The sequence below is a fragment of the Perca fluviatilis genome, chromosome 6 (genome assembly GCF_010015445.1).
Source record: "Perca fluviatilis chromosome 6, GENO_Pfluv_1.0, whole genome shotgun sequence".
Classification (NCBI taxonomy): domain Eukaryota; kingdom Metazoa; phylum Chordata; class Actinopteri; order Perciformes; family Percidae; genus Perca; species Perca fluviatilis.
The window spans coordinates 32,808,438-32,832,448 of NC_053117.1; the positions used below are offsets into that span (position 1 = coordinate 32,808,438).

The 24,011-nt window shown below is 41.2% G+C and overlaps 1 protein-coding gene and 1 pseudogene across 1 annotated transcript in view; both read right to left on the reverse strand.

Annotated features, from left to right (window-relative positions):
* LOC120561066 overlaps positions 1–24,011 on the reverse strand; it is an 82,575-nt gene that overhangs the window by 41,590 nt on the left and 16,974 nt on the right. Inside the window, exons 2-3 of the mRNA XM_039804032.1 lie at positions 22,376–22,405; positions 659–758 (exon numbers count right to left, since the gene is read on the reverse strand). Of these exons, the coding sequence (XP_039659966.1) occupies positions 659–758; positions 22,376–22,405 (130 nt within the window). The remainder of the gene's footprint in view (positions 1–658; positions 759–22,375; positions 22,406–24,011) is intronic.
* On the reverse strand, positions 20,741–22,023 carry LOC120560707 (annotated as a pseudogene).

The window sequence follows — 24,011 nt, forward strand, 5'->3', positions numbered from 1 at the left end:
CGGTTCGTATTACTGTATATCAAACGAAAAGTTATGCACACTTTTTCGTGCATTATGCTAAGAATGTCCAGCAACACAAGTGCAAGCCCTTGCAGTGTAGAACCTGTTCAGGCAACACAACTACTTGGTTAGGTTTAGGAAAAGATCGTGGTTTGGGTTAAAATAAGTATGTTTGTTACGTAACTTACGTACGTGGCATCCTGGCTCACAATTACGAAGGTTACATGCAAATTAAATAGTGCATTACTTTTTGTAGGTACGAACAGTAAGTGAGAACAGCCTGGTCATTTTTATCCTCATACTACAACTACATACCTGAAAAAGAAAGCTGAATGAAAACTGGCTTCTATTTTTTTTTTTACAGAAATCTGAACCTACAGAAGATATAATCCTTCAGTGGATGGCAAAACATAAACATCACTACATGTATGAGGTTTCAGTAAATGTATACTGTATGCAGCTAAGTTGTATAGCAAAGAGCAAATACACTGCTGCAAGAAAAGGGAAAAATACTAAAGTGAGTTACTTAAAAATAAATTACTGATGTAATGATGGCTAAAAAGGATTGTCTGTGCCTATATTAATAATTCCCAATGATGGATAAAAGTTGATACAATAATAGGAATTTAAAAAAGAACAGCAGCAGGGTGAAACTTACAACATGAAATCTTGTTCCCAACACGGCTGACCCCCTCGGACTGTGATGGTGGTACTCTTCACATTTTGCACTTTTAAAGTTACGTAGGCGTTGAACTTGTCTGAAAAAGATGAGAAAAAAAAAAGAATTATTCAGATTTTGCATTTTGATTGACTAGTTGTTAATGCTTTATAAAACATAATGTGATTTTTATGGGAACAAAATTGTTTATTTATTGTAATACATACATTTACATGCTTAAAATGTAATGTCATAAAAATGTTATAAAAATTCCCATGTCCCTTTCCTGCTTGTGCCATCCCGATACTCTAGTGATCCATCTCACTAATTGATTGAACTACAGGAAATATAAATTCCCTCTCTGCATAATACAGTAAATAGCCATTATTGTTTGAGCAGTGAAGCATCTCTGAAGTTCAAGGGTACATAAACAAAGGCTAAAAAAAAATGCCATGAGAGATTTTCAAGACAGGGGAGAAATAATTAAAACTACCCACATAGGACAAAAACACACACACACACACACACACACACACACACACACACACACACACACAGTCAGTAAGACAGAAGATTGCATGCAGAATGTAATAATATACTCTAATATAAAGGAGATAAAGACATTATCCCCTACACAGCTGCAGGAAATGACCTCAAAACACAGAGATTATGCTCATTTTAGCCTGTGCAATACATTAAGCTGTCTTCTTTAAATCACCGAAGAGTGGAAAGACTATAAACCACTGTGGACAGCATATTTGTGCAAAACTGTCAGACAGCATTGATGAAGATCAAGTCATATTAAAGGAAATCAACACCCCTTTCCATTCTTTTCTAGGAGGCTGGTCCATTTTCAGCATTGATCCAGGCTTAATGTATCCAATGTATGTATGTTAAATCTATTTGGTTGTTCTACGGAGATCAGCTGGTGCAAAGATAATAACCCTCTCTTTTTTCTGGAAGTTCCTCCTTGTTGTCATTGAGGGTCTGAGATTATTATTTCATAATGTGGGCACTGTGGAGCACTTTAATTTTAGTGGATAAATCACTTTAACTTTGTCCTCTTTTACTCTAACTGTATACAATAGGTTGTTGCAAGTTGACTTAAAGAGACCACTCTTCAATCGGTATATGTCATTGATCAATGTGAAACAACATTGAAAAACTGCTCTTACTGATTGCTTAGAAAAAACTGTGTGTCCTTCCATCTTACTCACAGTGATTAGCATAATCATCATAGACCAAGGAGGTTTGAGCCACCAACCACCTAATCCCTGCTTGATTACCTGCCTCAAGTAGCCCACTCTTCACATGGACAGAGAGCCCAATTTACACAACACTGAAAGAGCATATTATGCGGTGTTGGTGTGTGTATTTGTGTTTCCTAGTACATCTCTGTGTTCTCAATCTTACAACCACTTTCTTTTGAAGAGGGCCAGCAGAGCTGAGGGCAGCGTCAGTGGATTTGCACTGAAGATGAGTTGAGGGACGTGATCATTCACCTGCATAAATTATTACTATATGGGTCAGGGTTTGGTTCTGACTTCTGAAGAAACTCACTACTGGACAGCTAGATATTAAGATAAGTACTTACTTTATTTGGGTTCTGCTGCTTCTTCTACTTTTTCTACTTCTGCTGTGTGTTTTTGCTGGATTTGCTGTGTTCTTTGGCAAAAATTTAGTGGTTTTACTTAAATTGACCTACTGAACCTAGCTTAGTGTGAAGTGTGAAGTTGGGGAGTGGAGCTTAACAACTGTCAGGTGCTTTGAGCGATTAGCCAGGGTGTGGCCTCCTCACCTGTAGCCAACACCAATCACCTCCTTGTGTGAAGCGGGGAAGACTCAGAGGACAAAGACAAAGGAGTCTACGCAGGAGTCTTCGTGGGAGGCTAAGTGGGAAGTTAAGTGGGCTTGATATCTAATATCTTACATACACTGCTCGGTGTCTTTATCTGGAAATGTGCTGCTTCTCCATTCCTGTCCATGTATCCTCTCGGAGATACTACAAACCTTGCATAAGTTCGCAACATTTCCGCAATCCGACCTCTCTTACCTATCCCACCCGTTCCACACACACTCAACACCTTGTCGCAGGTGGCCTGTGGAACTGCCAGTCTGCTACTCGCAAGACTAAGTTCATCTCTGGCTTTGTCAGCCTGAAATCCCTTGACTTCCTTGCCCTCACTGAGACCTGAATTACACCGACCAACACATCCACCCCTGCTGCTCTCTCTTCCGCCTACTCTTTCACCCACACACCCAGACCTACTGGTAAAGGCGGGGGTACAGGCCTACTCATTAACCCCAAGTGGAGATTTTCTCTCTACCCACTGCAACAGTTCACTCCACTCTCTTTTGAACTTCATGCTGTTACCATAACGCATCTGGTACAACTAGTCGTTGTTATCTACCGCCCACCTGTTCCTCTGGGAGAGTTTTTGGAGGAGCTGGATGTTCTGCTTTCAAACATCCCTGAAACTGGCCCTCTGCTGGTACTTCTGGGCGACTACAACATCCAGACAGAGAAGTCACCTGCCTTTTTACACCTTCTCTATTCTTTTGCCCTCTCTCTCTCGCCTTCCCCACCCACTCACAAAGCTGGCAACCACCTAGATCTCATATTCACCAGAAACTGCTCTACATCCAACCTCACTGTTACTCCACTCCATACCTCAGACCATTTCTTCATCTCTTACTCTCTCCCACTCTCCCAAGCTCACAACCATACCTCAAGAGACACTATACCTGTCCGCCGTAACATCCGTTCACTCTCTCCTTCTTCTCTGGCGTTATGTACTTTATCAACCCTCCCTCCATCTGACTCTGTCTTACTCATGCCTCACAACGTTGCCACAGACACTCTCCTCTCTACTCTATTCTCTCTTGACTCTCTCTGCCCTCTTACTTCACGGCAGGCTCGCAAGTCCTCCCCAGCTCCGTGGTTATCTGACTCAGTGCGTGCTGAAAAATCAACGGAAAGGAAATGGCGGAAATCTAAACACCCAGATGATGTGCTTACCTATCAGTCTCTTCTTTCCTCCTTCTCTGCTTCTATTTCTGCAGCAAAAAGTGCCTAACCAAAATTGAATCCTTTTTCTCCAACCCCAAAAAGCTTTTTTCCATCTTTTCTAACCTCCTCCATACGCTCTTCATTCTCCACCACACTTCCTGAAATTATCTTACCATCCATCGCATCCAGTATTCTTTCCTCCTTCACCCCTCTATCTCCAAATCAAATTCTTACTTTGATTACCTCCGCCCACCCAACCACCTGCCCCCTTGATCCTATCCCTTTTCACCTTCTCCAGTTTATTGCTCCTGACCTTCCTTTCCTCACCCATCTCATCAACATCTCCTTGTCAACTGGCTGTATCCCCGATGCCCTCAAAGAGGCAAGAGTGACCCCACTACTCAAAAAAACCAACACTTGACTTGTCTGAGGTAAATAACTACAGACCCGTCTCCCTTCTTTCATTTCTATCCAAAACTCTTGAGTGTGCCATTTTCAATCAACTCTCTACATATCTCCACCAGAACAACTTTTTTGATCCCCACCAGTCTGGCTTCAAGGCTGGCCACTCAACAGAAACTGCCCTCCTTGCTGTCACTGAGCAGCTTCACATTGCTACAGCAGCCTCTCTCTCTTCCGTCGTCATCCTTCTGGACCTTTCTGCTGCCTTCGACACAGTGAACCACCAGATCCTCATTTCGACACTCCAGGATCTGGGTGTCTCAGGCTCTGCGCTCTCTTTGCTCACATCTTAACTGACAGACCGAACCTACCGGGTAACTTGGAGAGGATCTACCTCAGAATCTTGCCCACTCAAAACTGGGGTTCCTCAGGGATCAGTCCTGGGTGTGACACTTGATGACCAGCTCTCCTTCACTGTCAACATTGCTGCAACTACCAGATTGTGTGTAGATACATGCTGCATAAGATCAGAAGGATACGTCCCCTTCTAACGCAGAAAGCGGCTCAGGTTCTGGTTCAGGCTCTAGTCATCTCACGTCTAGACTACTGCAACTCCCTCCTGATTGGCCTGCCTGCATGTGCCATCGGCCTCTGCAGCTCATTCAGAACGCAGCAGCTTGACTTGTCTTCAACCTCCCCATGTTCTCTCACACTACACCGCTCCTCCGCTCTCTTCACTGGTTACCAATTGCTGCCAGCATCCGCTTCAAGACACTACTTCTATACAGGGCCATGACCGAATCAGCCCCAGCATACATCCAGGACATGGTCAAACCCTATACCCCAACCCGCCCACTTCGCTCTGCATCAGCCAACCTGCTTGCTGCCCCCTCACAGCTATATATATATATATATATATATATATATATATTTTTTTTTTTGAAGCTGCACTTTCATATGGCTCTTTGTAGTTTCACTTATTTAAAGCTAATGTACTTGCACTTACTACTTGTCTGGAGTTTGAACCTTCAGGGTTGAAAGCACTTAATTGGAAGAATGATACCCATTTAACAGTTTGTACAGTATGTGGTTCCATGTTGGTAAGATAAGTGGATTCATTAAGCTCTGAGTCCTGATGAAGTCTTGATGAATCTATTAACAAATGTATGTCCTTTATTTCTGCATAAATTCAGGAAGTTATTAAGGTTTAGGTGCACCACCATCTTCTTGTGGGAAAATAATTTCTTAATATTGTACATAAATTGTATTCTTTTATCAAATGAAATGTCAAGTGTGTGGCCCATATGTCCCCCTGCCCTGCAGAGCTAAGCAGTAATGAAATGGTTAATCGGGAATAATCCATCATCCACTTAAGGGGGTTGCCAGGTCTGTGATTAAGGGGACGAGGGGACTGGCAGGGTGCAGACAGCCCCATTTACTGCCTGTGGTAAGGAATAATTAGGAAAACACAACAACTGGACAAGCAACGAAAAAGAGCAAAAACAAAACAACGTAAAAACGGAGGAAACGTTTTAAAAGAATTGAGTCGTCTATATTTGGAATCTACTTCCTTTAACACCACCAGGGTTGTCATCAAAGATCACACTTAGCAGACCTCTATAAATGCATGCATGCTTGCGCACACACACACTACCCACATAGGAAAAAACACACACACACACACACACACACACACACACACACACACACACACACACACACACACACACACACCTTCCAGTAAGCAGCAACTGGGAGGACATATCCCAGCATGCAGTGGGACCCTCTTGGGGAGCACCAAGCGTCATTTATAATTAAGTCGCAATGACTTATGAAAATAAATAAGTTATATTCAGTTACACATGGACGTGCGCAGCGCGGCCAGGCGAGATGACATTTACTAGGCTGTCTACAGTAATGAATACTCTATTATGGGAGGGGATGGAGGAGGCCTGGAAAGTGAGTGGAGAGTGAGCATAGGAGAGCTTTTGGTGGATGAAGGAAGCTGAAGGAGATATTGAACTGAGACAAAATTATTAAGTGCAAACAGACAATGTTTTCTTTTCATTTAAGCTGCATATCTTTTAACATCAACAGCACATCCTGCTTTACATTCACATTTTCTGATCACGATTAATATTCCTATATTGACATCAAGTGACTACATGTAATGTGAAAGGGGTCGCTTGTAGTGACAAACCCACCACAAAAAAAATCTCTGCAGCTTTACAGGGCCTCTATAAAATTATTGTTTTGGTTTTAAATGGCCTTTATTATAGTATTTTCTGCTCTTATCAAACCTGTTTCGAGCCTCAGCTGACAGCTGTTTTCAGCAAACAAGCTCTAATAAACTATAGACTACCTGGCCAGCACTAAATGGTGACAAAGTCTTTCTGCAAATTTAGCTGGTGATGACAGACGAATATCAGGCAACTAAAGGGCTAGATATTTTATTCAGGAGTTGGTAGAGTTCAAAACAGAGTTTAAAGTAATGAATATTGGAATTACCTTAACTGGGTGGACAAATAATTAATGTTACTCTGTGTCCATTCCATGTTGTTGGGGGTCTGTCAACTTATTTTGGGAAGAACACAGTAAAAGTGTCTAGAATGGCTACTCAGTATACACATAAAGTAAGGTGACTCAGGAGAAATTGTTGCAGTCCGCAATAAGCAACAGACAGAATGCAAGTCAGACAGCACAGCAGTCGAGGCTGTGCTGAGACAGGGCTGCCTTATTACACCAACAACACCATTGTCTCATTATTGCCAGGGATTCATCAGCATTCATTAGGCTGCAGAGCACAGCAGGATAGCCACTACTGCAGTAAAGCAACATGTCATGTATAAAAAATGATTTTGGACAATTACCTGTTCAAACACACCTGAAGACAGACCTGTTGTTCACGGTTAATGATTACTATAACAAGTACAGCCAAAATTTTTCACAGCACTCAAACAAGAAGCCAAAACAGATACTACCTAAAAAATACTAAAATAAAAATAAATTCACACCAATTTTACCCAGCAGAACCAGCCATCTACTACTCTGAATGCAATCTCGTAAGGACCCTTTTTTTCTAATTCACATTTTTGGTGAGGATTGTTTTACCAAAGCAGCTTGAGATTCAAACTAGTTTCCCTCGGATTATATCCCCACTTCCTTAACCTCTAATCCAGAGATTTGTAAGTATGGTATAGTGTTATGATCAAAAAGCTGATATCAAAGAGTTCCATCCCTTAAATTAAGTATTCCAAAGTATTCCATTGAATGAGCTGCTAGCATTGTGTTTTTTTAACATTAACATGCATTCCCCCAGCCTGCCTATGGTCCCCCAGTGGCTAGAAATGGCGTTAAGTGTAAACCGAGCCCTGGGTATCCTGCTCTGCCTTTGAGAAAATTAAAGCTCAGATGGGCTAATCTGGAATGACCTCATAAGGAGCAAGATTACCTCCCCTTTCTCTGCTTTGCCTGCCCAGAGAATTTGGCCCACCCATGAGAGAGAGACATCATGGCTTTCAAACGAGCAAAGTGGCAGTTGGTCAAGGCCACACCCCCACCCTCCACCTTTCCCCCCCTATCTCCTCCTCAATAGCTACAGACACAGAAATGGCACATACTAAGGAAAGCTCATTGTGGGACTGGCTCTAGAGGCTGTAATTCTGCACCAAGGCTGAATTTCGGGAAAGAGACTTCAGATACAGTATTAGGGGACCACTAAGGTCTATATAAAAGCATCCAAAGAGCACCATGTCATGGGACTTTTGTCAGTGGTTTCTAACTTTATAACTGAAGGTGAATTACAGTACATATTCTGGCACAGATCTCTTCCCTTTGAGTTACACCAGTACAACTGTTATCCAGTGTGCTGCAGCTCAAATATAAGCAACATTTGGCCCACAAATAAGATGGAAAATGTATCAATAATCCAAACAATTTAGCATTATTGGAGAAATATGGTCATTTTGGATATTACTTGATGTCTACTAAGGGTTGGTTGATCAAAAAAAAAAACTGCAAACTTTGACCTGCTTGTGGTGCTAGATGAAAAATGTAGGGATTCAACAAAGTTATTAGTGTGCATTCTATGGAGAGCATGAATGTCTGTACCAAATAACATGGGAATCCAAAGCTTTGGACCAACAGACCAGGAGACTACCTGACATCAACATCTCTAGAGCCACAGTTATAGCAAGGCTAAAAACAGAATAATGTGCCTTAAATCTTCTAATAAAGTGACACATATACCAGCCAACATCTCTCAGGGGGCTGTTCACCAGTGGGGTTTCAGGAGGGCTTTGGGACAGCAGCTAGCTCCCCCAGGCAAAGAATCTACTGCTTTTTACTGTTAAGATAAATCAGATCATGTTTCCCAAACTGGGGCATTAGAGTGGGACAAACTCTACTAGTTGTGTCTGACCTGAGATTAATAATCATGTCAGACGACAGAACTGCATTCAGGGTATACTCTCTATCACTTACTTGACTGGGTGTTACAGCCCTGAGGGAGTAGGTATGTTATTTTAAGTCCAAAAAGAAATATCCAGACAAAGACTTCCATTCCTTCCTGTGTTTGTCAGGCAATTTACAATATATCGTATCAAGTAGCTATATAATAGCTCAACCCCCACTTTTCTCTATATACTTCTTAAACTACTGCTACTCCATCAAAGAGTTTCAAGATACAAGGAACAGACCAGTTTCCTTTTACCGTCAACTGAGCAATTTGTTTGGTATTATAAATTAGTTAAACTGTATAACATTCCTTTTCTAAGGAGCTGTCTCCACTGCTTTTACGGATGTTTAAACATGCAGCATCTATTGGTCAACTGCCTCAAATGCTCTATAAGGTAAACATTTCTTTAATTTTGAAAAAGGAACGTAATGAGCTAGATGCCTCCTCTTATAGACCTGTGTCATTGCTCCCTAACGAAACAAAGCTGATAAGCAAAATTCTGGCCAATCGTTTGAAAACATCATATCCACACAATTGTGCACCCTGATCAAACAGGTTTTATTCCCAACAGACACATTCACTCCAACTTACGACGTCTATTCAATATACTATACACTGACCACAATACAGAGACAGTTTTGATCTCTGTGGATGCTCAGAAGGCCTTCGATCAAGTCGAGTGGCCATATATGTATTAAGCCCTGGATGCTTTTGGCTTTGGGAAGGGGTTCACTAATTGGATACGGAGTTTATATGCTCACCCCACAGCTAGTATAATCACAAACCAGGATATCTCTCCTCAGTTCCCATTATACCGAAGCACCAGACAGGGGGATCCTCTCTCGCCTTTCTTGTTTGCTTTAGCCATAGAACCATTAGCAACAGGCATGCGTAATCACCCCAGAATATCGCCTGTCTCTATTAACGGGCAGAAACACCATCTGTCGATGTATGCGGATGACGTTTTGCTATACGTAGCTAACCCATCTGTTTACCCACTTTGGGTTTTTCTCAGGGTTTCAAATTAATTGGGATAAAAGTGAATTAATGCCTATATATTTACACGAAGATAGCGCTGCTCTGAACTCGGTACCCTTTAAAGTTACTAAGGACAGGCTCACATATTTGGGGGTGACTGTAACCAGTGAACCTACACGTCTTCTTGATGAGAATTGGAATCTGAAAATAACGCAATTGAAGCAGAACATAGATTTCTGGAAGACTCTCCCACTGTCACTGGTCGGGAGAGTAAACGCCATTAAGATGGTGGTTCTCCCACGATTCTTACATCTGTTTCAGTTGATCCCATCATGGATTCCACAAAGCCTCTTTAAGAAATTAGACTCTATTATAATTCCCTTTGTCTGGCAGTATAAAGCGGTGCGTATAAACAAGAAACATCTATGTAAAACAAAAAAAGAGGTGGGCTTTGGTCGCCCAGATTTCAGATGCTACTACTGGGCTGCACATTTAAACACGCTGGCTTTCTGGAGGAGTGGTAAATCCATTGAGAGCACGGCTGAAGATCCCCCAGCCTGGCTTTCTATAGAACAATCAGCCTGCTGCTGGACCTCTCTCCCAGCCCTACTGAGCAGCCCTGTTAAGATAAACAAATCTTTATACGGAGGGAACTTTCTAGTACACAACTCCTTGAAAGTCTGGAAGCAGATTAAACTGTACTTGAAAGCCCCAGACATGTTCATAGACAGCCCTATCTGCGACAACCATGTCTTTAAACCTTCGGGGACGGATCCTGCATTTGCTCTATGGAAGGAAAAAGGAGTGGAATGTTTGAAGGACTTGTATCAGTGTGGGCACTTCATGTCCTTTAAGCAAATAATGAACAAATATAGTCTCCCAGCCTCTCATCTTTTCCGATATCTACAAGTCAGGCATTTTATAAAGTCTTGCTTGTCTACACTTGCAGACATACCAAGGCATGACACACTCAAAAACATAATTAATGTTCGGCCAGGCAGAAAAAGAGCAGTGGCAATATTATACCGGACGTTGATCAACCATGAACCAACCAGCACAGATAGGTTAAGAACTGAGTGGGAGACAGAACTGGGGATGCCCCTCACTGAGAAATTTTGGGATTCATGTCTTGTGAACATTCATAGGTGCTCAGTGAATGCGAGACATAATCCAATACAATTTAAAGTAATACACAGGTTGCATTACTCAAAAGTAAAAGTAAGCAAGATGTATCCCAGCATATCAGCATTTTGTAATAAGTGTAAAAACCAAGAGGGCACCCTCACACACCAATTTTGGACATGCCCTAACCTCCACTCATTCTGGTCTTCTGTATTTGATTTCTACTCAAAAGCCTTCAATAAGCAGTGGATACCCAGCCCCCTTGTGGCCATTCTGGGGTCTACAAATGACATTGCTTTGAACTCTGGCAGGGACAAATGGCCAGTGTATCTGGGTACGGTACTGGCTAAAAAACTTTTATTGCGATTTTGGAAGTCAGATGCTGCCCCTTCATTTGAGATGTGGTTGAGAGAGCTGGGTGAAGTCCTCCACTTAGAGAAGATCAGATTCATGATTGCAGGGAGGGAGAATGCGTTTGATAGGGCATGGGGACCGGTCTTGGAACATTTAAGGGGTCTGAGGGAGGAAACAGAGTGATGTGGGGTCACATATATTGATAATGTAGCATTAGCGGTTTCAAAGGGAATTTTTCTTATCTCTTTTGACTCCTGGTTTTACTTTTTGGTCTCTTAGTCTTGATACTTGCTACGGTGCCTCATCATAATTGTATTCAGAATCCGCCAAATAATTACAATTGTAAGTTCTTGGTTGCCGCTTATTGTTATTGATGTCATTGTACGAATAAAAAAAAAAAAAAAAAATGTTTTGCTTGTATGAACAAATGCAGTCTGAACCCAATGTTGATCTGCAATAAAGAAATTTTCCAAAAAAACCAAAAAAAACTGTATAACATTCAAAGGGAGGCATCGCTACTGTACAGTCGCTCTGACTGTACGGTAGCAACACCATTACTCATGTCCTGTTCTATGAACCCAGGGGAGGCCAATCAAATCTCTTTCTTCCGCTCTTAAAATCTGCTCTGCGATCGGAAGCCAGAGGCAGCCAATGACATATCATCTCCTGTATCTGGAGTTTGTCTCTGTCTCCTAAAGACACTGAGGGATTTGTCTCCATCTTCTCCTTTATGCCGGGATGACAGATTGTCATTTCAGGCTAGCAGGTGGCCCTTTGTATATGATGATCTATTGATTTTCTTCTCTCCTCCTCTGGCTTGACTATACTCGTCGCTGTTGTTCTCCCCTCATCATCGCCTGGAGAGAAAATTGGATGAACAGCTGCAGATAGCAAAGAGATAAAAAAAAGGAAAGAAAGGTGGACGGGAAGACGCAGTTTCACTTTTGCCTGGCTGTTGAATTGTTGATGCTTAATCCCCGAAGAGGAACTGCTTGAAAAATCTTTTCAGCTGTTGTTCTCTTTTGTGACATATCTACTGAGGACATCCAAGTACATGATCAAGGAGAGATTCAAACATGGGCTTAGCAAGAAAAGCTGCCCAGGGACAGGTACAGGGCAGCCATAGAAACACTAACATCTGGAGAGTGCAACTACACTCTGACCAGTGGAGAGCTCAGCGGAACTTTTGTGGGGCATCAATACCTTGCTCAAAGGAAGCTCAGCTAAATATGCATATGCAAAAGTCCTCATACTGTATCTAAAGGCCAAGATAAGTAATGGTTGTGGTGTGGGTTAAAATAACCAACAAACCAATGAATAGCAGTCTCCAGAGTGCAAGTCAGACACGGTGTGTGCCCAACTGTCCACTCTGACCTTCTCCCTAAGAGCTTTTGTATCACTTTAACAACTAAACACTATTTCCATCTTTGCTTCTTTGGACAACATCATTTGCAAATCCATGTTGCATGACATGAAAACAAACAATTGATGCTATTCTTCCCATGAGAACAATGTCAATAGGCTTGTGAAGTTTGAAATAGAAACATGTCTTTACTCATAATTTTATAGCAACTATTTCATAGATTGCCATGGAATTTGGTTCAGACATTCATGGTTCCCAGATGATGAATGCTATCGACTTTGGTGATCCCCTCACTTTTCCTGTATTGTCACCACAAGGTTAACATTTGAAGTTATAATTCAAAAGGCTCGACAACTATTCCCCTCAGAATGAATTGTAATAACTTTGGTGATCACATGATTTTTTCCTACCCATCATCAGGTCAAACTTTTACTTTGTCCAATACTTTGGTTAATGGGTTAATACCGGCAAAACTAATGACATTCCCAGGAGCCTCAACTGCACTTTGTGTTTAGTGCTAATTAGCAAACATTAGCCTGTGAGCACACTAAACTAAGATGGTGAACAATATGAACAGTATACATGCCAAAAGCATGGCTATAGGCTCTCTTGTTTAAGTATTGTTTAGGTATTGGTACTGAACCTCAGGCACTAAGGGGGAAGTCACAGCTTTAAAAAAGAAATGACTTGTGTCTTGTCTTTTTTTCAGAACTTAGAGAAACTTGTTAAACAGCGTTAAATGAGTATGTTGTGCTAAAGTATTTTTTTCTTAAAAGACAATATACATCCTAAATGAAGAAACTGAAAAATGATCCCACATTCCACTAATTGGAATTTGTATAGTCTTTTGGCCACTACCTCCTCCCAGCTCTAGCAGCAGATAAATCAGACTATTAATGAGAAAAATCACACTGTTGCTCTAGGTTTTATTGACAATTTTAATCTGTTTGGGAAACGTGGCTCCCTGTACAGCAGGGATGGGACCCATCACCAATACACACGAAAACCAGGTGCTCCGTGAGAATTTGCACCACGCCTTGCACACTCAGAACTATGATTGACTGTGCTCCTCTGTGCTTGCTCCTTTGGAACAACCACCCGTTCATAATCCCATAACCACGGTGTATGTTCCCCGACTGAGATCGATTAACATAAACAAAAGAGGTGCTAGGGCTGCACAATTAATCGAATTTTAATCACGATCACGATTTTGGCTTCCCACGATCAAATTTGCGTGATCGATCCCACGATCAAATTTGCGTGATCGAGCGATATTTAAAATGCGTCAATCCCTTCATAGAACAGTTTTTGCAAAGCCAATCTCGCGCTCCATAAATCACTGTCTGATCACATGTCTCCATGAGCCAATCAGAGCTGTTCCCTGCCTGCACCGCGCAGCTTAGTTTCTAGATGTAGACAGTCACAGAGGACAGAGTAACGTGAGGAAACAGGTAGCAGTCGGTCATCATAAGCCGGTCACGAGGTTTACCAGTTTACCAGTAAACGCAACGTTTTGTCCCGTCTGTGTTGTTTTTCAGACAACAGCAGTGACCAGTGCTAGTTTGTGTCTTTTAGCTCACAGCTTTAGCAGCAGACTGTTGGACGTCCCGCTGTTGGAATCCTACAGTGAAATACAGACACGCTACACTGTTTAGCAGTCAGCATTTTAGCCGTGTTTAATCCAGTTACTACTGTGGCTAACGGTAGGCTAACATTACCTGCTGTGTAACGTGTTATTAGTGTTTACTAGCGTGACATTCAGCGATGTTTATGTTGCCTCTAACGTGGGTTTCGGAGCATCAGAGCGCAACGCAGACATGTAAGTGGCAGTGTAATGAGCCACAGAAATCCGCGTAGCTATTTCGTCTGGTAGATACCAGGCACCACATGCGCCGTTAACGTGAATAGAAATTTGCGTTGCCTGTATCTTTCACGGCAAACATGCATGTGTGGAAAGCGGTCGCACAACAGCTGAAATGGCATACTCCTTCACAGTATCCTTCAATAAAGGAGGAATGTAGCACAATATGGATGTATTAGTAGGAATGTAGCACAATATGGATGTAAAAGCAGTTATAATTATATAATTATGTGACAATAAAATTAGTTTTGGCTAAAATCAACAAATAATCGTGATAATTAATCGTGATCTCAATATGGATCAAAATAATCGTGATTATCATTTTGGCCATAATCGTGCAGCCCTAAGAGGTGCTATACTCAACAACCTAATTGGAATTAAAACAACCACTGCACTGATGGAACAGAATAGGAAAATCAAATGTGGACTATTAAACATTAGATCTCTGTCTTCAATATTGGTAAACGAATTGATATCAGATAACCAAATTGATTTATTTTTTCTCACCGAAACATGGCTTAGCCACGATGAATACGTTAGTCTAAATTAAGCCACTCCTCCCAGTCATAATAATACTCAAATTCCACGAGGCTCAAGCCGAGGAGGGGGAGTTGCAGCCATATTCAACTCAAGCCTGTTAATTAATCCTAAACCTAAACTAAATTATAACTCGTTTGAAAGCCTTGTTCTTAATCTTCAACACCCAACGTGGAAAACAGTACAGCCAATGGACCTTTTTCACAGCAGACATTTTGACTTGTCATAGTAGGAAAAGCACAGCTGAAATTGATAACCTTAACGATGGCTCCATTCCATCAAGTGTCCCAGTAAGCTATTTCAGTGAGTCAGCATGCACAATACTAGGACCTCTGTGGAATGCAGCCATCTGTTATGGTTTTGAATACACCTGTGCTTTTCCTACTATGACATGTCAACATGTCTGCCGTGAAAAAGGTCTATTATATTTGATGTTGTTTACCGCCCACCAGGTCCGTATTCTGAATTTTTATCTGAATTCTCTGAGTTCTTATAAAGTATAGTCCTTCAATCAGACAAAGTACGTATTGTAGGTGATTTTAATATCCATGTGGACGATGACAGCAATAGCCTTAGTACTGCTCTCAATTCACTACTAGATTCGATTGGTTTCAGTCAGAATGTGCATGAGGCCACGCACTGTTTTAACCACACCCTTGACCTTGTGCTAGAATATGGAATCAAAATTGAAGATTTAATAGTATTTCCGCAGAATCCTTTATTATCAGATCATTTTTTAATAACTTTCGAATTCCTATTACCAGACCATAAGAAATTAAATAAAAGTTTCTACACTAGATGCCTATCTGACAGTGCTATAACTAAATTTAAGGAAGATATTCCAACAGCACTTAACTCAATGTCGTGCCTTAATATAACAGAGGACCTTTATGTTAATTTTAGTCCCTCCCAACTTGATAATTTCGTAGACGCTGCTACGGCCTGCCTACGGACAACTTTAGACTCGATCGCTTCTCTCAAAAAGAAGACGATGAAGCAAAGGAAATTAGCACCTTGGTATAACTCCCAAACTCGCAAATTAAAACAAATCTCACGAAAACTTGAAAGTAAATGGCGTTCCACTAAACTGGATGAATCTCGTGTAGATTGGCAAGATAGTCTGAAAACCTATAGGAAGGCCCTCAGAATTGCCAGATCAGACTATTACTCAACACTAATAGAAGAAAATAACAACCCAAGGTTTCTTTTCAGCACTGTAGCCAGGCTGACAGATAGCCACAGCTCTACTGAGCCATCTATTCCTGTAGCTCTGAGTAGTGATGACTTCATGACCTTCTTTAATGATAAAATTATAACAATTAGAGATAAAATTCATCACCTTTCGCCCTCAACTTCTAACAGCTCACCATTGGGCGCAGGAGGACTGGAGAAAACGATAAGACCTGATACATACTTAAAGGAACACGCCGACTTATTGGGAATTTAGCTTATTCACCGTAACCCCCAGAGTAAGACAACTCGATACATAACCTTCTCATCTCCGTGCGTGCTGTAAAGCTGTCTGACGGCTCCAGCGGCATCAGCCCATAACAGAACAGGCAGGTGAATGGTTCCAGTAATCCTACTGTTTCTAAGTGTAAATAGTTAATGACATGCCTCCTATTTACATGTTATGATTTAGAGTCACAGCGAAACAAGCTAAAATGGTCAAGCATGTTCCTAACCGGAACAAACTGGGAACTATATTCTCAGGCGGAAGAATATAGTACTTGGGCGGAGTGATATGCGCGCAGCAAGCCGGTCTGAGAATATAGTTCCCGCGTTTTGTTTTACGGATAGAAGATGGCTGTGTCTCATGTTATGTTGGTTTTGTACACGCTAGACTCTCTACAAATCACATCATGTAAATAGGAACATGTTGGCGCTATTTTGTCACTTTTGTCACAATTCGGAGCAGTAGGCTAGTTGGAACCAGTTACCTGCAGGATCTGTGCTGGGCTAAGCTAATGCTGGAGCGGTCAGACAGCTTTACAGCACGCACGGAGATGAGAAGGGTATGTATCGACTTGTCTTACTCTGGGGGTTACGGTGAATAAGCTAAATTCCCAATAAGTCGGCGTGTTCCTTTAAGCTGCTTTTATCCTATGGACCTTCAACAATTAATGTTAAAGGTCTCTTCAGCCAAGCCAACTACCTGTCTCTTAGACCCTATTCCAACGAGGCTACTTAAAGAAGCACTACCTGTGGTCAACACCACAATACTAAACATGATAAATTTGTCTTTATTAACAACAGTCATTTAAAATAGCTGTGATAAAACCTATTCTGAAAAAACCTACCCTCGATCCTGAAGTTTTAGCCAACTATAGACCTATATCTAACCTTCCCTTTCTCTCCAAAATCCTTGAGAAGGTAGTTGCTAACCAACTATTTGACTTTCTACATAGGATCAATCTATTTGAAGACTTTCAGTCAGGATTTAGAATGCATCATAGCACAGAGACGGCACTGGTGAAAATTACTAATGACCTTCTAACTGCTGCTGACAATGGACTTTCCATACTTGTTTTATTAGATCTTAGTGGTGCATTCGACACTATTGACCATACCATCATGTTACAGAGACTGGAACACTTAGTTGCCATTAAAGGAATTGCACTAAGCTGGTTTAAGTCCTATTTCTCTGAGTGATCCCAATTTGTTAACATTAACGATAAACCTCCAAGTACGCTAAAGTTAGCCATGGTGTTCCTCAAGGCTCAGTGCTTGGACCAATTCTATTTTCCTTATATATGCTTCCTCTAGGTAATATTATTAGGAAACACTCAATTAACTTTCACTGTTACGCAGACAACACCCAATTATATCTGTCAATTAAGCCAGACGAAAGTGGTCAGTTAGCTAAACTTCAAGCGTGTATTAAAGATATAAAATCCTGGATGACCCACAATTTCCTAATGTTAAACTCAAACAAAACTGAAGTTATTGTGATGGGACCAAAGCCCCTCTGAACTTCATTATCTAAAGATATAGCTACTCTGGATGGTATTGCCCTGGCCTCCAGCACTACTGTCAGACATTTAGGAGTTATATATCCTATATATATATCCTTCAATGCCCACTTAAAACAAACCTCAAGAACAGCCTTTTTCCATCTTCGTAACGTTGCCAAAATTATGAATATCCTGTCTCAAAACAATGCTGAAAAACTAGTCCATGCATTCATTACTTCTAGGCTAGGTTGCTCAAATATGTCCCTTAAGACTCTCCAGCTGATCCAGAATGCTGCAGCGTGTGTTCTGACGAGAACTAAGAGAAGATATCATATTTCTCCTGTATTGGTTTCTCTACACTGGCTTCCTGTGAAATCTAGGATCGAATTTAAAATCCTCCTCCTGACCTACAAAGCTCTAAATGGTCAAGCACCATCATACCTAGAAGAGCTCTTAGTACCTTATTGTCCTAGTAGAGCTACTTGTGGTTCCAAGAGTCTCTAAAAGTAGACTGGGGGCCAGAGCCTTCAGCTATCAGGCTCCGCTCCTGTGGAACCAGCTCCCAATTTGGGTTCGAGGGGCAGACACCGTCACCACATTTAAGAATAAACTGAAAACCCTCCTCTTTGATAAAGCTTATAGTTAAGTGTGAGGAGTTGCAGCGTCCGCCTAACCGGCCCATCTGCTTCTCTTCGTAGTCATCAGTTTTATTTATCATATAATCAATAATATAGCGAGAGTAGAGGGAGGCAGGCCAGTACAGCCCGATCCGGCAGGGGAGAGTTCAAGCCCGATCCGGCATCCCTCTCTCTAAGCTAGCCTGCCTCTCTTAGTTATGCTATTATAATTCTAGACTACCGGGGAAGTTCCTTCCTTCCTACGACACACTGAGCTGCTTTCTCATCTCTGTTTTCACTTGTTTCCTTTTGTATGCATCCTGTCCCAGAAATGCTTGTTACTAACCTAGCTCTGGGGAGTTTACTCACATAGTCACAGAGTAGTCAGGATCCGGTATAGGAGACTGCACTACTCAGTATGACACGATGTGCCCTGCTATGACATGAACTTCCACAATGACCTTCGAAGTCACTGTTCCATTATCTTTAATGTGACTATTATTTGCCACTGTTCATCACACCCCCAACTGGCCCCGTCAGACACCGCCTATCAATTCAATTAAATTCAATTCGATTTTATTTATAGTATCAAATCATAGCACGAGTTATCTCGAAACACTTTACAGATAGAGTAGGTCTAGACCACACTCTATAATTTACAAAGCCCCAACAATTACAGTAATTCCCTCAAGAGCAAGCAGTGCGACAGTGGCGAGGAAAAACTCCCTCTTGGGAAGAAACCTCGGACAGACCCAGGCTCTTGGTAGGCGGTGTCTGACGGTGCCGGTTGGGGATGCGATGAACAGTGGCAGTAAAAGTCACATTAATAATGGAACAGTGACTTCAAATGGTAGTTGTAGTAGTTCATGTCATATCAGTGCGCTGCAGGGCGTTACAGGATGTAGCGCGGCCCAGCAGAGCATGGATGGACGTAGCAAGAAGCAGCAGGGTTCAGCAGCCCCCACCCCCCTTGTGTCGCTTGATGCCTCGATTATTTTTTTTGTCAACAACTTCCAACCATAGCTTACAACTTCCAATTTTCAACTTCCAACCACCACGCTGTCGCTGACGCAGACCATAGACACATAAAGATGCAGACGCGGTCTACTTGATTCTGTCTTGAAATTCCCAGAAGGCATTGCTTCATTTTAACTTTTGCAAACAAATATTCAAATAAAAGAAATGCAGGTAGATTTGTTTTATTTCAAACCATGCACGTTTACATTTTTGAACATCTGATCTGAATAAATAATTTTGCTACAAAACAATACGGACTGATGTAAAAGTTCGTGACTGTAGAGGGTAACCATGACTGTGATATCGAGAGACTCATATGTGGTATAAATAAAAATCAGATTACATAAGTAATAGGTGTGAAGGATTTGGATACATTTGGCTATCGTTGGGCAAAATAACTTTGTTATTGATGCTTGAAAGGGGGCCAAGATAAATTATATGGGCCGCTGTTAACAATTAAGTAAGTGACACTCATGCGGCTCTCTGATTGGCCGGCCGGCCCATGAGGGCCCACGGCCCCTCTGGCATCTGCCCAAATGCCAGATTACCAGTCCGTCACTGATGACATTGCAGCACACCGCAGAGCTTAGCAGGGAGTGCAGCAGGACCACAGCGACAGCTGCAACCAAGATCTTGGTTCCAACGTTCTCCAAGGAAATACGCTGGGTGAAAAAACATAAGGACTCCGGGGAGTAAACTCCCCAGAAGCTAGGTTTTTGGGTGGGAATGTGTATTTTATTTTGTGGTAAAAAATAAACTTCTAAAATAAATACAGTTGCTCATTTTTACACTTGTAATCATTTGAAATGGATTATTTTAAAAAATAAAGCATTGACTATCCATAGTCCTGAGTTACACAAACAATGGCTGACAACAACATGGCACAGCTCGCTGAGAAACACTGAAGAGTATGCCCTTTATTCAGCCACTGCTTTTGATCAATGGCTCTCATCAGATTTCATGAAAAGGTGCATACTTATACAGAACAGTGTTTCCGAGTTACCTTTTACAGATTAGCTGACAGGTGAAATAGCGGCAGTAAAATCATTTTTCAACATGCATTTAAAAAAAAACACTTCAACTGACCCTGAAGCAGTATTCAGATTCTGTTGACTTTAAACATATTGAATATGCTACAGAAGTAAACAATTGCACATTACTTTCAGTAATAGAACATCATTTTCAAGAAATGACACCTGACACTTTAAAAACATTTCTTTTCTCAATTAAAGCACCCAGTTGCTAGAAACAGCTAAAAATCATGAAAAAAAAGCTTTGGCCAAGATTTAAGTCTTTTAAATATTATCCTTGATATTGCATTCAGTGACAATTTCAAATCAGCAGGCATAACATAAAATCCCATACTGAACAAAGTCCTTATTCCAGTCAACAGTAGTCTCCCCCCCCCCCGCCCCACTGGTTAGGAACCGATTCCAGTAAACAAGACTCCATCTTAGTGGGACCTTAACCCGGTGTCTTCTTTGTTCACATTCACCTCAGAGTCTTCCTCTTGTGGTTCAGCGTGTGCAGGTTTTCTCTGTGCTGTTGGGAGGAGTGAGGAACTGTCCGTTCACCTCCTTTTGACTGACGTCCTCCAGCATGGTCAGATAGTCTGTGTGCGTCTGGATGTTGTGTCTGTCTTCTTTCTTTATCCCGACAAAATCCCTCAGCGTCGCTCTGCCAAACAATCCCACCGACTCCACAAAGGGGGCCATCCAGTTCACACACAGCTGGATGACGTCTTTCGACAGACCTCACACCTTTTCAGCTGTTTCAGGTCCAATGAAATGGCTCAGGACTGAGGCAGCCAACACTCGATACTCAAAGTCAAGAGAGTTTATGTTGAGGATACACAGGTCTAAAAGAAGTGCCATTTCTACATAACTGTGGCTGCAGCAGGTCAGAGTCGCTGTTCATCAATGCTATCTGGAAGTAAAGCTTCAGCCAAGACACGGCTGTTTCAGGACAAAGGTTCTAATGCAATGCCTTCAAAATAATTATCTCCATTTGAATGATCTCTTCTTCATAGTAGGTTCCCGCAGTCATATAAGCCATCTGTGAGAGCTTTGGAGGAGATGCTTCCTCCATCTTTGCTGCAATAAAAAGACAAGTTATCCCAATGAGCTGCAGCATGCCCTTTTCAATGTTGTTCTGCGTTAACATGAACCGGTCGAAGTAGTCCTGAGCCAAATAGAACGTCTGCCGGTGAAGAGTATAGGCCTCACTCACCTCAATTAAGCAGTCGAGGAGAATGGATCTCATTCTGGGTTGTATTGTCAGGTGTTTCTGCACAAAGCTCTTGCTGTGTCTGTAATTCTGCTCCCTGCCGACCATCTTCAACCACACATCTTCAGGAGATCCACATCCAAGATGAGGCAAAGGTGACAGCCGAATCAAGGAAGATGGGGATATGAGAACTGCATCACAGTCGACCCCGACTCCCTTCTCAGAAGTCTCGAGAATACAAGGCTTAGCAGGTCCTTCAAGTATCAGCTGGTTCTGCTCACACTGCAGCTTTGACAGGGGCTGAATCTTTTTTCTGTTGCTTTGCTTAGTTGCTTTGCCTTTCGGCCCTGGAGCATTTTCAGATCTTTTCAGCAGGCGACCACTTTGTCTAGACATGGTTGTAACTGCTTCCGTCTCCACCTGACTTAGCTACTTGGGAATGATTCAGAACTGCAAAAGTAAACTACTTAGCTAAAGACACAAGCTAGCTAACTCTACGTGTTTGCAGCTTGCAGTTTGCAAAAAAAATCATTAACACGATTGCTCTTTTCAGCTCTATATCAAGAGTCTGGGTCTGCCAAGGTTTCTTCCTAAAAGGCCACTGCTAATGCTTGCTCTTGAGGGAATTACTGTAATTGTTGGGGTTTTGGAATTTATAGAGTGTGGTCTAGACCTACTCTATCTGTAAAGTGTCTCGAGATAACTCTTGTTATGTTTTGATACTATAAATAAAATTGAATTGAATTGAATTATGACGACCACACCTCTCCATGTTCAAACATCAACAGATATTCAGCATGATGGTTAGCTCTTACTGTACCTGGAGGCCCGTGTAGTTTCGCTTTCTTCACTGGAAGAGAAAATGAGAAAACATAGATTAGTTACAAGATACGTATATTTGTTAAATTTTTTCTTGCTTTTCGTTCTGCATTGTGTTTTTTGTACCATTCTTCTCCATTATTTAATTGTTTTGGGGGGTAGGATGGTTTTATGAATCTCCTGGATTGCTTTTTTAACCTGCACACATGCTGCTTCTTCCCTTCTGTCTTCTCTTGCAGAAATGTTTATTGTCTGTGCTTTAAGGCTAACTTAACTGATGTAAGGTAGAACATCTCAAATGCTTTATGTAAAACGCACAATATATAATTTTAACTTTGTGGTAAAACATAAAAGATAGCATAAACAGATACCAGAACTGCTTAAAACATCTGCCTTATATCTGCCTGTATTATGTGTTCAGAGACTAATACCTAGATAAATGGAGAACAAAGGATATATGTACAGTAGATTATTAATGTATCAAATGCAACACTGGAGATTTTCCACTATCTTACGACAAATACAAAAAATAAATATATAAAATAGAATTTATTAATATTGAACCTCGGCTGATGTCCTGGTGCTTGATGAATGCATTAGCGTTGTGTGTCAAAAGTTGTGATTTTAATAGGCCAGTAAACAATTATCCTTAATGAATAAAATTCTATTTGGAATTGTTGTAAACAAGTAGACATCAACAGCACATCCTGCTTCACTGTAGAGAAAAGCCCATTATTAAAACATGAAACCATGTGTCTGTATTGGCACTGGGTGGTGTAGGTAGACAAATATATTCTGTGTGAATCAACAAGCAACAAGGAAACAAGTCTGCTACACACATAAATATAAAATATAATGGTTAATGTTTTGTACTGTGGGTGGACAGATGCATTGCTTATGATACACATTTCTTGTGACAAACAGTGAACCAGAATTATTTCAGTATAATTATTTCAATTATTTCACTGTGTTTTCTACCCAAGGCCACGTCATCACAGTGTTTATGGTTAAAAACATACTAATGAATTGTAAGTTAACTACCTTTAGATAACAGGGTAATCCTCCATTTAAGCTCCAAACATTATTTTATATAATGACACTGAATTTAATGTCTTTGTGTAATCAGCGGTGGAAGACTTGATGCGACCGCCAAATTTGGTGAGTTTTTGAATATGTTAAGCCCCTCAAAAAGGGAATTAATTTACCGTAATAATAATTCCTTCAGTTTCAATAGGGCCTTCGCCGCTGTCGGCGCTCGGGCCCTAATAAGACTGCATTTTAAACTTACACTCTTAGATGGATTGTCTGTTCTGTTACTTATTAGCCATAACAATCAGCAGTATTACACCAAATTTCTTTATCTCTGCCATCCAGTTGTCACTTCAAAATCACAGCAGACATCGACAATCACAGGTGTTACCAATAGCACCATTGATTGCTGCATTACACTGCAATTATTGCAGTCCCCTAGTTAATGGTGTTAAAGCTACCTGTGCTTTCCTTGCAGAATGGTCTGTGAATCTGATTCATTTGGAAGAGATGAAGATACAAAAGTGTTTTCAGGTTAGCAGGAGTTTTTTCAGAATTCAATGTAAAGTAAAAGATGGTCAGATGTTTAAAAATAAAGAAAAAAAGGT